Raw genomic sequence first — 16,951 nt, 5'->3', positions numbered from 1 at the left:
AGAATCAATATGGCATTCATGAATCTGCGGGCGTTTGGAAAATGGGTTGCAAATTAGATTTCTTGGAAAACCTTTTTGTTATTGCAAATGTCCAGAGGACACATGGCAAGATAAATACCTCCCGTACAACGCTCGCTCCTTTAAAGCCGTCCGCGGCTGATGAGGCATTTCAGAGGAGAGCGGCGGGGGGAAATGACCTAGTTAATGTCACCTTCAATCCTACACCCGCCCCACTCCCCCCTCCTTTTCTCGGGGGGATTGCCTCTCTGTTCCATCTTCTACGAAGATACGTAATCAGCTCTTTCACGGATGGACTGACACAGCCAGCAACCGGTGTCCGTATGCCTGATCTGCCCATCGCCCCCCTCTTACATTTGGTGGGGAGGGAGGGGTGGGAGTGGTGGAGGGGATGTGTGTATGTGTCCGTATGCTTGATCTGCCCAGCGCCCCCCTCTTACATTTGGTGGGGAGGGAGGGGGTGGGAGTGGTGGAGGGGATGTGTGTATGCGCAGTAATGTGAGCACCTTTCAGCGTTTCATTTTGTAAGGCGGTCTGTAGCTCCTCCTAAAGCAGTGCTTCCAAAACAATGGGTTGGGACCATTTTTGGGTCGCAGGCCAATTTGTGTCGGTCGGAAGTATTTTATTTTACGTTTAAAAAGAAATCACACCCGTGTGAACTGAGTGGTGTAAGGTCTGTCTGACGTAATGAAATCATGTCTGACGTAATGAAATCACACCCGGGTGTGATTTCATTACCTGGCTTTGTTTGTGCAGAAAGAATGAGCATGGTTGCTATGTTCACCCTGTTCACCCGGGTGTGATTTCATTACGTCATTACAACAGGGTGAACATAGCAACCATGCTAATTTTTTCTGCACAAAAAAGCCAGTTGTAGGAGTGGTTTACACCACTCAAAAATGATAATAATAAATACGGAATTCCATGAATGTTCCGCTCTGTGTTTTTTGACTTATTTTCCTTTCCAACAGTCTTAGACATGAGGATTCCACCAGACAGACACATAAAAATAAAATAATGTATATTTTGAGCCTTGAGAGGTCTGAACAGGTCTGGGAAGCCCTCTGTGCTCTGTAAGGTCAGTCCTGACTGGTAGTGGTCACTCCTACCTACAGTAAGGTAAGCATCCCACTGCCTCTACTGCTGCAGTGACCAGGGCTCATCGCCATGCTGCCTTGTGGACGGTGGACATTGTCCATTTTGTTTTGCCACGGACAGACTGGACAATAATACCAGAAACACAAAATAACAAGTCTGTAACTGAGAGTGTACAGTACCAATGAAACCACTGTACAAATGGGTCCATTTGGTTCCATTTTTACACTCTCAAAACAATGCTGGTACTGCCATAGTATAGTTGTAGTAATTAAGTGTAAACAAGTGTCATACTGTACACATTCTGAAGAAAACATGGAGACTTGTCAGCCAGTAATTGGGTCTTATGATAAAAATATGAACATTATAATGGTGTGCAAAACAGAAAATCTAGAATTTGTCATGGACAAGACCATGTCCGTGACCATGTCAACGTGTATGGACACGTTGATGACCCCTGGCAGCGACACACCAGCCAGCCATCAGTCTGAGGCTGATTAACGAGCTGCTATTATTTATTTAACATGGAGGAGGAGAGACACATGCATGGTTCTGTGTGAAGTGAACTCTCCTCCTCGCGGCACCTCGCCACACTCTCACACACGCAGGACTTTCAAGTGACAAACCCTGCTGGAAGCCACGGGCTGGAATTAATCATGTGTCGACAGAGAGAGAGAGAGAGAGAGAGAGAGAGAGAGAGAGAGATGCTAGCGACAAAGATATGGCTACGGCTATCTTTGTCACTCGTTATCGTATAGACTTGATGCTAGGTTCTTGGTTTGCCTGCCTGGGATCCTATCCTCAGTGATGTATCCTGAGGTCATGGATGCACCTGGGACGTATCCTCAGTGATGTATCCGGAGGTCATGGATGCACCTGGGACGTATCCTCAGTGATGTATCCTGAGGTCATGGATGCACCTGGGACGTATCCTCAGTGATGTATCCTGAGGTCAACGGGGTTTCGGGTCTACCAACATCATACCCCTCACTCAGGCGACCCAGTCGGGGTTGATCAAATCCCGACTTACGTCCCAGTAGCTACCCTAGATCAGCCCATCAGGGAATGAGCAAGGCCACCCAATCCGTAGCTCCGGAACTACTCTGCCGGGACTAGGAGAACCAGATTCTGAAAAAACAACTTTAATTATACAACAGGTCATTGCGAGGAAGCAATCTGAATGCATCAGCATCATGGAACGGCTAATCAAAGCAAAGAATTCAGCTGCTCTGTTCTCCCAGAGCACAGCAGACTCGGTGGGTAGGCTAGCTAGTTCCTTGGGACATTTGTGGTCGTAGTGGCTACATCTGTGATAAAAAAAATATGTTTTTTTCAGCGATGCTGCAGGAACTTGCCCGCAGGGCGAGTTCCGAAAGCAACGCAGACCACCCCCTCTTGTGTAATATTGCTTAAACATACCTTTGGCTATTCAAAAATAGCAGATATACTAGCTCATACAGCATATGGCGTGATTTGAAAAATCTTGAAATGTTTTGGCAAATGTATGGCGTGATTTGAAAAATCTTGAAATGTTTTGGCAAATGTATGAATAGGCCTATATAATAATATTTTCAAGTGAATAAAATCACTGTGCTGAGAGAGAGAGAGAGGAGAGAGAGAGAGAGAGAGAGAGAGAGAGAGAGAGAGAGAGAGAGAGAGAGAGAGAGAGAGAGAGAGAGAGAGAGAGAGAGAGACGGAGAGAGAGAGGGAGACAGAGAGAGGGAGAGAGGGAGAGAGGGAGACAGAGGGAGACAGAGAGAGACCGTGGAGTGACCCAGGGCAACCCAATCTCTCCAACCCTCTTTAACATTTATGTTAATGAATTGGCCAAATTATTAGAACAGTCTACTGCTCCTGGTGTCACTCTACATGACTCTGAAATCAGATTCCTCCTCTATGCAGATGACCTGGTTCTGCTGTCACCAACAGAAGAGGGTCTACAGCAGAACCTGGCTCTGCTTGAAACATGTTGTCAGTCCTGGGCCCTGACAATTAACCCTGACAAAACCAAAGTAGTAATATTCCAAAAAAGGTCCACGAGTCGAAAGTACAACTTCACCCTAGGAACAACAAAAATCCAACAAACCAACAATTATATATACTTGGCTATTAATGAACTGAAAGAGAAAGCAAGGAGAGATTTATATGCCATCAAAAGGTCAACACATGTTGACATCCCAATTAGGACCTGGCTCAAAATATTCCAATCAGTGATTGAACCTATTGCACTATATGGCAGTGAAGTTTGGGGTCCACTCACAAAAAATGATTTTGGAAAATGGGAAAAACATCAAATCGAAATCCTGCATGCAGAGTTTTGTAAGAGAATCCTCCGGGTCCAGAGGAAGACTCCTAACAATGCATGCAGAGCAGAATTAGGCCAATACCCTCTAATTATCAACATTGAAAAAAGAGCCATACAATTTTGGAAACAACTAAAATTGAGTGACCCCAAATCCTATCATTATAAAGCCCTCAAAAGCCAAGAGATGAACATAGAGAAGAGTCCCCTCAGTCAGCTGGTCCTGACGCTTAACAAACCATCAGCCAACAATAACCAGGCTCAGGACAGCGACATCATTCCACAACACAATTATTAATCAACAGAAACAAAAATACGAAAACTATTGGCTTGAAACAACAAAAACCCAAAGTAAACTTAATTGCTATCTGGCCCTAAATAGACAATACACCGTGGCAGAATATTTGAGCACGGTAACTGATAACAAAGTCAGAAAAGCCGATATAAACCTGGCTGCCCAGAGGACAGGCTGTGTTCTCACTGTAGTCAAGGAGTGGTGGAGACAGAGCTCCACTTCTTGACTGCATGTGAAAAATATGAACACATTAGAGAAGAATACTACCCTAAATTCACAGAAATAACAAAAACAAGGATATAGTTTGACAGCAAAATATGTATCAGCCTGCCACAAAATGAGGGACAATGGGTGAACACTATAAGTCTACTACAATTAACAGATCAATGTCATTTTTATGTTTTTCCTTGTCTTCTTTATATTATTTGTTCTGATTCTGAATATGTATAATTTATTATTTTGTTTCATACACTGTATGTAATGCTTTGGCAATATAAGAATGCTTGTCATGCCAATAAATTATATTTGAATTGAGCAGGAGAGACAGAGATAGAGGGAGACAGAGAGAGAGGGAGAGGGAGACAGAGAGACAGAGAGACAGAGAGAGAGGGAGACAGAGAGAGAGGGAGAGAGGGAGACAGAGAGAGAGGGAGACAGGGTGACAGAGAGAGAGGGAGACAGAGAGAGAGGGAGAGGGAGACAGAGAGACAGAGAGAGAGGGAGACAGAGAGAGAGGGAGACAGAGAGAGAGGGAGAGAGGGAGACAGAGAGAGATGGAGACAGGGTGATAGACAGGTAGAGAGAGAGGGAGACAGATAGAGAAGGAGACAGAGACAGGGAGACAGACAGGTAGAGAGAGAGGGAGACAGATAGAGAAGGAGACAGAGCGAGAGGGAGGGAGACAGAGGAACAGTGGGGATCTTTGTGTGTGTGTGAATGTCTATAGCCTCAGAGGGAGCCACACAGCCTGGCAGCGATATCATCATGGCAGCAGAACGGCACAACTCACAGCCGGAGACGCAGAGGAGACGCATTCATTTCACGCGCTACCAACAACTGACATGTTACTGCTCATCCGAGCGTGCACGGTGACGACAAAAACACAACATTCCATTCTGTTTGAGTGTGCGTGCGTGCGCAGGTGCGTGTGTGCATGCGCGTGTGTGTATGCGTGTGTGTGTTCAAAGACGATTAGCACGGGTAGAGAAGGAGGACTGGTCCCCTCCACTTGTCAAGTTCCCATGGTTACAGAAGTTCTGTTCTAATTACTGTACATATCATGCCACCCGCACACTCTCTCTCCTCTCTCTCTCATAGCTCTTACACACACACACACACACACACACACACACACACACACACACACACACACACACACACACACACACACACACACACACACACACACACACACACACACACACACACACACACACACACACACACACACACACACACACACACACACACACACACACACACACACACACACACACACACAGCGAAGCGACTGACATGCCTAATAGTAATTAATTTTCAATGAGAGGCGAGCGGGCTGGTATAGAGGCGACGGGACCTGTTTTCACCAGTGGATTACACACTGGTGTACTTGAATAAAATGTGTCAGATTCATACGCCACTTTGTGGTTTCCTGGCTGATGACTGTATACATACCAGTGACTACAACATGACGTAAGTTACCATCCGCTCCCGACCGGATCAGGAACCAGAAAATGGCACGCGTCCCAGGCTAAGGCATAAGTGGTAAGGCCCTGATGTAAATAGGGCCAGACCAAAGCCTATACCGCTTGTGCTATAACAACACCCCGCTTATGTGACTGTTGTCACGGATACGGTCGACAGCGTGACGTTAGGCCATGCACGTCACGTCACCCTATAAAGTATGGCGCATAGAAGCATTGAAGAATAATATTACAGGTAAGTATCTCATACTGAGAGTAAGTATTTGGAATTATCATCTGATCAGTTTTATTGAACAGAATTCACTCAGTTACAAGGCTTTCCACGGGCGGAAGGCCCCGTGGACAGTAGTCACATCATAGCTAATTCGTGTGGACTCCTAGAAGTTTCACTGCGTCAAAGTATTTACTAACTTCTAAGTCCCGCCTCCCTGGAAACTCACAGGCTCTTCCGGTGGAGGGGAGGAGGGACACCTGGCATGCAGCTTATGTAACACTCTATAAGTTTTATACCAAATAGGACTAATTCAATATCTATACTATATATGAAGTATGCCGAACACATGTAATGAAATAGTTCAAACTATATTGTTAACCAGTCTAAATGATTAAGCACAAATACATTGTAGAATTATATCAGTTGGAAGAGGAGAAGCAGAGAGCTTGAAGCTCCCTGCACACACACACACCCACAGCTGTTGGTTTAGCAGTTGGAGATAGGCACTGTCCCTATGATTAGGTCAGAAACAGAACCCCCGACCCCCCTGGGGTGTTTTAGCTGATTGTAAATAACTAAGCAAGATTAGAAACAGCACCCAGACCCCCTGGGGTGCCTGGCAGCATTCTTAACTGTGTTAGTCACCACAGTATCGCATTGTCTCAACTTAGTTTCTGTGCCTTGTGCAAACTGACACTGTGTGTCAACTGTCTATTAAAATATCAACTGATTGATATAGTCAGTTTGCACAAGGCACGGAAACTAAGTGACATGCAATACTGTGGTAACAGAGTAAGCTGCTAGAGCTATTTACAAGTAGGCTGTAAAAACAAAGCCTTTTGTTAAGATGCTGCTAAAACACCCCAGGGGGGTCGGGGGTTCTGTTTCTGACCTAATCATAGGGACAGTGCCTATCTCCAACTGCTAAACCAACAGCTGTGGGTGTGTGTGTGTGCAGGGAGCTTCAAGCTCTCTGCTTCTCCTCTTCCAACTGATATAATTCTACAATGTATTTGTGCTTAATCATTTAGACTGGTTAACAATATAGTTTGAACTATTTCATTACATGTGTTCGGCATACTTCATATATAGTATAGATATTGAATTAGTCCTATTTGGTATAAAACTTATAGAGTGTTACATGAGCTGCATGCCAGGTGTCCCTCCTCCCCTCCACCGGAAGAGCCTGTGAGTTTCCAGGGAGGCGGGACTTAGAAGTTAGTAAATACTTTGACGCAGTGAAACTTCTAGGGAGTCGACACGAATTAGCTATGATGTGACTACTGTCCACGGGGCCTTCCGCCCGTGGAAAGCCTTGTAACTGAGTGAATTCTGTTCAATAAAACTGATCAGATGATGACGACAACCTGCTGCTTGACTCCTTTCTTCCTTCGACGACCATCACTGCTAAAGACACAATTTGGGTAACTTGGTGCTAAATATACATCAGAATCATATAAGAAGAAGGTACCTACAGTAGCTAAAACACTGAACTCAAGCTACTGACTAGTACACAGCGCCCTCCCCCTAGCGCCTAAGGCAAAATACAGATCCTTAAACTATCCCAAACTATAAGGTCTCTCCAAACAAGGACCCTTATACATTTCACTGACAGTTTCCTGCAAGTACAGGAAATCTCAGTTACAGTGACAAACTGCCTCTCGCCTACAACAGCAGCAGACAATTTTATTGGCCAATAAAGTATAGTTTTTGCCCGCAACGGAGGCAAGCCATGTCGAGCGAATTTGAGCCACGAGAGGCACCGCCGAGCGAAAAAAGAAAAGAAAATAAATGCTCACCACAATCCAGGTGTGTGTAGTCGCACGCACGCACGCACGCACGCACGCACGCACGCACGCACGCACGCACGCACGCACGCACGCACGCACGCACGCACGCACGCACGCACGCACGCACGCACGCACGCACGCACGCACGCACGCACGCACACACACACACACACACACACACACACACACACACACACACACACACACACACACACACACACACACACACACACACACACACACACACACACACACACACACACACACACACACACACACACACACACACACACACACACACACACACACACACACACACACACACACACACACACACACACACACACACACACACACACACACACACGTCACTACAATCCCTTCTATCAACATTACGGTCAGACAGTGCTTCTGGCCGTGGTGACCTCATTGTGGTGAGGTTAAGACCTTCATTCTGTTCTTTTCGTTGAACTTTTTGACCACCAGCAACTATAAGTACATTTACTTCTTCCTGTGTGTACTCAGGGATCTATACAGTAGGTCCTGCTGTGTGTACTCACTCACACCCCAGGGAGCTAGAGTTGCTCTGTGTGTACTCCCCACCCCAGGGATCTATAGATCCTCCTGTGTGTACTCACACCCCGGGATCTATATTGCTCCTGTGTGTGCTCCTGAATGCTGGCCCCCTCCATCTCCTGGCAGGTATAATCAACACATAAACCATCCTAATTTACTCCGACTTGGCCTGTGATGAAATCCGAAGATGGCAGATTTGAAATCGATCCAAAATTGTCTTCATTTACTGCCTGTAGGGTCTATTGGCGTGGCGTTGTCCATTCATTTTTACGGTCTATGCCCCCGTGGCGCAGACAGCAGGCACCGGCCAGCGAGTGCCAGTCACAGATGAATCTGCTCTGAAGAGCTCATAGTCCGGCCACAAACATTTTCATGTCAAGGACCTCCAATATTTACAATGGACTTTGGCGTGAGCCGCGACGGAGTATGAATTGACTTGAAAACAGCCAAAATAAAATATAGGGGACCCGTATCCCGAAGCGACTTTACCTATACTGAACAAACCATACTTTACCATACCTTTAAAGCACACATCACGTGGGAGAAATGCGGGAAAGGGACTTTGACTGGGAGAAGTCACATGGGTAAAGAAGGACAGTGTGTCTCACCCCTCCAGCGTGTCCGTCACTGGCCGTGACAATAAGACGGTACTGGTCAACGGTCTCCCTGTCCAGAGGCTTGTCCAGGAGCAAAAGACCGATCCTGTGGAGACACACAACAAAGACACAGCATTATACCAGTGTTGATTTTGGCGACTAAAACTACGACTGCCTTCTTTCACTGACAAAAACGAAATAAAAAATACCTATGATGACTAAAACTAAGACTAAATATACTGACAATTATGTCATGAAATAAAAACTAGACACAATGTTAGGGAGGTAATAGTGAGATCCAGTAGAACTAAAAGACAAGTCATTGTGTGGTTGCATATGGTTGGTTGCACTCTGAAAATAAGAGTGCATAGAGAATACATAGGACACATTGCGTCACAGCTGAAAATGTAATTTGACAAAACCTTATGTTATTTAGTAGACTACAACTAGACTAAAACTAGACTAACTATAACTAAAACATTTGAGATTATTAAAATATGACTATAACTAAATGAAATTTTATTCAAGAGACTTTGACTATGACTAAATCAAACATTTCTGTCAGAAGCAACACTGATTATTACTGTATACTGTAACATACTGCAGGCTATGTTTAGGTTTAGGTTTTAGGTTTATTTATTTAGCACATAGTATAAAAAAATTGACAATACATATCAAAGTATATCAAATACAATGCAAGGAAAGGAAGAAGCCAGCTGGCTTATTTGGAAGCCAGCAGATAAAAGTTCATTAACACATTCCATCCATAGGACGTCTGGAAACGTCATAGGGAATCCAATCGATGGATGCTATGGACGCATGTCTTTCCGGCACCCCAGAGCTCCTATTTTGAAGGAATCCCGGGAATGATTGTGTTAAGGACAATATAAAAGACTGAAGTTGGCAAAGGGAGAAGCTGTGCAATAAAGAAATAAAAACACAGAGACTGCACAAAAAGGGGAAATAAACAATACAACAACAACAAAAACACAAAAGAAAATATAACATCAAACTAAATCATGTAATCTACAGAGAGGAAGAAATAAGATATTTCTTTATTTGTTTCTTGAATATGTTGCAACCCACATAGTCCTACACAGTACATACAGAGTACGTGTTTACAACACTCGCATGACAGGAGGCAATAAAATACATGTAAGAAACAAGTGGAAATAGCTTGTGGATTAATTTTCCAATCATTATCTGTCAGTTAGTTAGCGTCGTGGGTTGCAAGCCGTGAGGCGCAAATTAACTTCCAGATGATATCCAGGCAGGGACTAATTTGCAGCCACAGCGCTCAAGGGGAACTTCGCTCCACTAGGAGAAAGGTAGAAAAAGGGGAATAAAAAGATAAAGGGAAAAATAATGCATTAAGTTTATTCTAATGCAAGCGAACAAACACCAGACATTTATTATTACAATTTTGCACGGACAAAAAAATAGCCCACAATACGGACACTGGGGTTTACGTGGTTAAGGGCCCGGTCACACCGTACTATAATTCTAACTATTCTACCTCTGCCAATGCTTTTCTATGGGGATGGAGTGGTTTGCTAACCAGGCTAGTGGTTTGCTGACATTTGAGGATTTCTTTAAAAAAAAACAGCCGACCTCACACTACAAGCCACGCACAGAGGAGACCACGTCGATGACAAGCGTTCCTGTGTGGCTCGTTGCTATATGATAAAGAGAGAGATGTGTGCCATACAGCTGAATAAATAAAGCATTGAACTACTACTCTATAAAGCAGTTTTTCTCAAGTTTTCCATGTCATGGACCCCCAAATTGGAGGGACAGCGAGTGCATTCTCCCGCAGAGGCATGTGCCGGCAGGTGGTGGCATGTGCCGGCATATGTTCCGGCATGTGCCGGCGGCAAGCGGCAGCTGGCGGCATATGTGCCGGTTGGCAAGCGGCAGGTGCCGGTGGCAAGCGGTAGGTGCCGGCATCCACCGGTCTGTGGCGGATTAGGAGGCTTTGCCGGTGGCAGAGGAAACACTGCCACGGCATAGGAAACACTGCCACGGCTGTTGTCGGCAATTGGCGGCGTCGCCGTGGCTGCTGCCGCTGCCGGAGAATGCACTCACTGCTTCTGCCAAATTGATATACATTTGGCCGCAGAACGCCATCTCAAAAAGATTCTGTGCCATGGACCACCAGAAGTTAAAAAATAAATAAATAGCAGCTCAGCTTGTAGATCACCTATTTTTGAATAGCCAGTATGGTTAAGGTGGTTGTAATATTATACCATTAACTCATTTCGCAGGGGACCACCTGGTTCCCATCCAAGGACCCCTGGGGATCTCCCGAATCGTATTTTGAGAACCACTGCTATAAAGCGTCACAGAGGTCAGTCAGTGAGAGGCTACAGTTTTCAAACTCTTGAACCCTAGCATCCGTATTCAGGGGTGAATATTTGGTGAAATTAGGACATGGCATGCCACATGTTGCATTGTTCCGTACACTGGCTATTTCCGGCCTTGGTTTTAGTCACCTGAATTAGTTTTTATTTCGTTTTTGTCTGTGAAAAATGGTACTCGACAGACTCGGCAGACACCACAGGGGGCGGTATATGCAAATTCTGTCTCAGAATGGTACATAATATACCAGGGTATGACAGTGGTGATACATTAATGAATGTGGCATCTATACTCAGGCATACTCCCTTAAGTACCAGTAAGATGCCCTGAGGACGAGAAGCGACCTCGCTCTGGCGCTGAAACAGCAAGTCTGGGAATGTCCATATATGGACCCTTTTTTTCTTTTTTCATTGCCGTTTTTGGGCCGGGTAGGGCGTAAAATGTGCGCAAATTAGTAAGGCGGGGTGGGGCTTCGGGCCAGCCCAGTTAGGGCCCGGCCAGTTAGGGCCCAGGTAGGGCGACCTTAATTTTCAGGCCTGTTGTGAACTCGCCGGCTGCCGGGCACGGCTGTGCTAATGACTTTGAGGCGGGCCCGTCTACAGTTTGAATGGACAGGTATCAGTCAAAAGGGAGACATCGAAGAGGAAGGACGGGTGGGGAAGGATCAACATATGGAATGTCAGAACGGGTCAGCTCCATATATGGAGATCTAAGGGTTTGATGAGGTCAGATCAACAGGGTGTCTGTGAGGCCAGATGTAGAGTTGCTGGCCGGCTCCATATATATAGATCTAGGTGATGATCAGGTCTTCTCCATGGCTATCCAGGGTTTGATGAGGTCAGTGTTGTGATCTTTATATATGGAGACGGCCATATATGGAGCGTGTCACGAGGCATGACCGACATGAAATGCAGGTTTTCAGAGTAAACTACGGTCGCCATTGTGGTATGCCTGCCCACATTCAATGCTTTTCACGCAGTGTTTCGGGAGCAAGAAAGGAGACTTGTGCCAAGGGCACAAAAAACGACAGATGGAAACATCAACACGTTTTGCTCCCTGTGTCTTTTTTTTTCTCCACAATGTTTAATTTACCACTCTGGCTATTTCAGCACAGGAGGCAGTCCAAGGCAGAATGGCAAATTATCTTTGCTTTGCAGACACGCATGCACAAACACACAAATAACACAAACATGTGCACACAGATATTATGAACGGCAAACAATTTCGACTGTCACACTCCGGAGGAACGGTTAACGGCAGGGAATCACTGCCGGATGAATGTGTGTTGTTTTGTACGTCTCGCAGTCTGACAGCTGGATGTAAGTCATCCACAGCTCTGAGCACTCGCTCTTAAGGTGCATTCACACCGGACGCCATAAAAAATAATTGCATCGCTTGAAATAGAGGGAGCAGTGTCACTCTATTTAACTGACAGTGACACCCGTGATGGGTATGCCTCATATGTGTATATCTCTGTGTTTGTTAAGCATGGTAAAACAAGCCAGCCGGCATGTGTGTGTGTGTGCGTGTGTACGTGTGTGTGTGCGTGCGTGGGTGTGTGTGTGTGTGTGCACACTCACCAGAGACAAACATTACATCTCTCAGTCACGAGACAGTTCACAGGGCTTATAGCCTCTGGTTGCGGGCCCCCTATTGTGCCTTAAAAATAAATAAAAATAGCAAAAAATAGCTGATCTAAAAGCTCAAATGTGTCACATTGCAAACACACTGTGAGCTTGTACATCTGCGATTCTGAATTGAAAGCAAGTTAAACTGAATAAATACTACTCTCTCAAGAACAGATTCCAAATAATGTGTTCTTTCCACGCGCTACGTCCAACCAGGGAAAAAAAGGAGCAACTTGGACACTCATGCATGAAGGAAGCATGAGTTCAAGTCCGTTGCTCTCCCCAGGTTGGCGGAGGGTGTGTAGAGCCCAGGATCACATTAGATAATTGACACAGGGGTGAAAATGGGTTACAAAATTGTGGGATAAAAATTATATATATAAAAAAAAAAAAAAAAAACAGATACCGAGCTGCATGTGTTCACTTTAGTGAAATGTTTGAGTCGGGGTGAGCTGATAGCAGAGTGGTTAGGTCACGTAACACATGGGCTCCGCCGCCAAAGCCTGGCAGCGAGTCCCTGGACCATTTAGCTGCTGCATGCATCTCTCTCTCTCTCTCTCTCTCTCTCATCAAATAAAGGCTCAGCAAAAGCCTAAAAAAATAACAAAACCAAAAAGTTAAGAAAAATAAAATGGCTTAAGTTAATCTCGTGCGATTCACGCATATTAGGGCATTAACATAAAAATCGATTAGTCGATTAGCAAAACGGTAGTCGACACTGTAATTTTTTTTTTACAGCAGACATGCAGCTGTGAGCTCTGTTGTTTTGTTGGTAGTTCTCCAACTTAAGTACTAATCCCTTCCTGGCTGATTGTTTTCATATCATATACAAGCCGACTGTACGTGGGTTTTGCCGTCACCGTCACTCGTGTAGGTGCGGTGTGCGGTGGTGGCTGGCTGCACTGGCAACATTTAAGACAGATTTTCAAAAAGCATGTGCCTCATAGGCTCATACGCTCAATGGGGACAACTACAGTGTGTAAATACTTTTACTATTGGTGAGTTTATTACAATATTACTGTAGTTTGTTCAACAAGTTAGATTGGAGACGTGTCGTCGTTTCGTCCGGTACAGTAGTATAGCAGCCTGTCCCTCCTCACTCTGCCCAATAATATCCAGTTTGGTGACAGTCAAACTACAGTAGCTCTTGCCGTGATTTCATGTTTCTTTTTCTTATTCATCTTTCTGCATGCTTATCCAAAAAAAGTGCAGGCGTGCGGCATTATTAAAAACAAACAGCTATGCCGCGCGATCATAGTTATAATAGTCGCGATGGAGTGAAGTAGTTGATCATCTGATTCATAGCCTGGTAAGCCTGCTAGCTACGGTAGCAAGCCTAGTATGTAATCATAACCTCCTCCTAGCTTGTAGCTCCTTCTAAAAACCAAAGGAACTGTGGTTGTAACTTGTTGTTGAACATTTAGGTTTGTATGAAAAACATCGCATAATTTATTCCTCCTCCTCCGTCTCAACAAACATTTTCAACAACGTAACATGCTATGCTGCGCCGTAGAAAGGTCTTGCGCATCAAAAATAGCAGATCTACAAGCTCACAGCGCGTCCATCCGTGAGTCATTGTGGACTTGCAACTTTGCCTTGACTTTTAACAGCTGATGTGAATTTCGGCCAATCAGAGTGGCATTCAGCGTAATCTAGTAAGAGAGTGGCGACACTAGCATTGACTCCCATTGTAACAATGGAATGCGGAAGTGCTCATTCTATCTCAATGGGATAGTTCCAATGTTTGGAACTATAGCCCATAGCACCCCGCTTTGTGGTGAGATCAAAGCGTCACTCTCTTACTATTCCACTCGGCCTGCATTCACCGGCTCTGTTTTGCAGTTAATCCTTCACTCGCGCTGGCCGTTTCAGAACACGATGTTTTAATGCTTGATTGGATGGAAAAAAATATCATATTTTACCGCCGACTATTCGATTATAAACCGAGTTTGATGGTAGTCGTGTCGACTATCAAAAATCACGTTTGGTTAATGCCCTAACGCATATTGCTCTATTCACGTCGCTCTGGGCATAGGCTCGAAATAATGCTCAATGTCTACTTGCATTGACTTGATAATGCATTGAGGTACTCCAAGCTAATTGTATCGCATCCAGGTATCGCATCCACCCCAGGTACTAGCTGGGGTGCATCCGCCATGGTGCTTCGAATCTCCACACAAGCCCTTGTCTTCTCCGCAGCTGAGTACTGTGCCCCAGCCTGGTGCAGAAGCCACCATGCCAGGAAGGTTGACGTTGCCATAAACAACGCTCTACGGACCACAACTGGCTGTCTGAAGCCCACCTCCGTGTTCCATCTGCCAGTACTAGCAGGAATTGCCCCGGCAGGCCTCCAACGAGAGGCTGCTACCCTAGCCTTGCAAGGAATGCCCGGATACACAACTGGCATATCCTGCACAACACCACCAGAACAGAACCGCCCCTAAATAGACTCAAGTCCCGCCACCCGTACAAAAAGGCGGCACAAGAGCTGCTCAGTTCCATCCCTGAGGACCTGTCTACAGAGGCATGGCTGGAAGCAGCTTGGAAGCAGGAGTGGGAGTCAGCCGGGGCAACACGCATCCACCGTTACATCCAGGACCCGGAAGGCGGAATTGAAGGAGGGGAACTGCCACGCCGGCAATGGACTCCCCTGAACCGCCCACGAACTGGGGTCGGACGTTTCAAAACATCCATGACGAGGTGGGGCCTGGCGGACGGCGCAGTGTGCGAGTGTGGAAAGCCCGAGCAGACCGCTGACCACATAATCACCACCTGTCCCCTGTATGAACCACCCTCGGAGGCCGGCCTATTCGATGTGGGACCTGAGACGAGGGCGTGGCTGCACGCTACTGAGCTGGACATCTGATGATGACACACGAAAGAAGAAGTATCGCATCAATTGATTGATTGATTTATCTGTGTGTTCCAGCAATGAGTACAGTCAGATGGTAGCAGAGGAGTACTTGACACACACACACACACACACACACACACACACACACACACACACACACACACACACACACACACACACACACACACACACACACACACACACACACACACACACACACACACACACACACACACACACACACACACACACACACACACACACACACACACACACACACACACAGTTTACTCAGTGAAGTCAGGGAGCAACAGGCCTGCATACGATAAGACCTGCAGATGATTATGATGTTAATGGTGACAATGAAGATGATGACATATGACAGGTGATGATTATAATGATCGGAGCAGAGCAGCAGAGTCAAGGGAGGAGACCTGCACTGTACCCGAGGCTGTGCGTGACCGACAGCTTGACTGATCTTAAATGGAACATTCTGGCCCATACCGACAGTAAGCCTCTCCAACCTACTTACTGAAAGGAGAATTCCGGACCAACTAACCGAGTTGTACAGGTGAACATGTATATAACCACCTCCCGAGCCTAGCCTGGGTTTCAGTCTGCTTCGCTGCGCTCCGTGACTCGTTTTGTCAAAAAAGGTGAACTACCGTTAAAAGAAAACCCACCGTGCATGCTCGGAGCTATGCAATATTTAATCTCTACCACTCCTTCTCGAATATAATAATAACCTCATATTAAAACACAATCCATGCCACCTGTTACAATAGAAACGCTGGCCAGGTGCCAGAGATAAGGGACAAATGAAAGAATAAATAACCGTGGGCGCATCCATGTGCACATCGCGTGTGACCGTGTGAACTTTTGCACACCTAGCAATCAGGCGTATGCACAGGTGCGTAGGCCAGTGGACATCAAAGAAAGCAATAAGGTACACCCGCACACTGTGTATCTGCTCGGCACAAGAGTATTGTCTTATTTAATGAAGCAAATAGAGCCAAATAGGGCCCTTAAGGGTGATGAGACACTCAACTATAGAGTACTGAAAAACATGCAAACTTATAACATGACGTTTAGTAACAGTTCATCATTAAGCCCCTTTGGGTGAAGGGTTTGAACTTTGAAGGGTATGGATCCGATATGATTCACGTTGTTTGAGTAACAGGTCATGGTTACCGCCTCTTTTGGGCAGGCGGACTTGTTCTATCATTTTAATAATGTAAAATGATGTCTTGGCACAGGGGGTTTTACTGCTTAAAACGTAACCAATCGTTCCTGGCACAGATTGGGCGACAGGTAAGAAAATGATTTGTCCGGAATCTTCCTCTAAATGGAAAATGGTGCATTTATATAGCACCTTTATCCAAAGCATTACATTCACACTCACACGGATGGCGGAGGGAACCATGCAAGGCTACATAATGGTAAATGGTAAATGGTGCATTTATATAGCGCCTTTATCCAAGGCGCTTTACATAGATTGTGCATTACATTCACCCATTCACAC

At 45.6% G+C, this 16,951-nt stretch overlaps 1 protein-coding gene across 3 annotated transcripts in view; it reads right to left on the bottom strand.

Annotated features, from left to right (window-relative positions):
• LOC306931686 (protocadherin-15-like) overlaps nucleotides 1-16,951 on the bottom strand; it is a gene marked incomplete at its 3' end in the record, with an annotated part of 360,480 nt that overhangs the window by 105,983 nt on the left and 237,546 nt on the right. For all 3 annotated transcript variants that reach the window (XM_079513231.1, XM_079513232.1, XM_079513233.1), the window contains one exon: nucleotides 8,602-8,695. In XM_079513231.1, coding sequence (XP_079369357.1) covers nucleotides 8,602-8,695 — 94 coding nt within the window. The remainder of the gene's footprint in view (nucleotides 1-8,601; nucleotides 8,696-16,951) is intronic.

This window comes from Electrona antarctica, assembly GCF_951216825.1.
Source record: "Electrona antarctica genome assembly, chromosome: 10".
NCBI lineage: Eukaryota > Metazoa > Chordata > Actinopteri > Myctophiformes > Myctophidae > Electrona > Electrona antarctica.
This window is presented reverse-complemented; position numbering and strand designations above follow the sequence as displayed.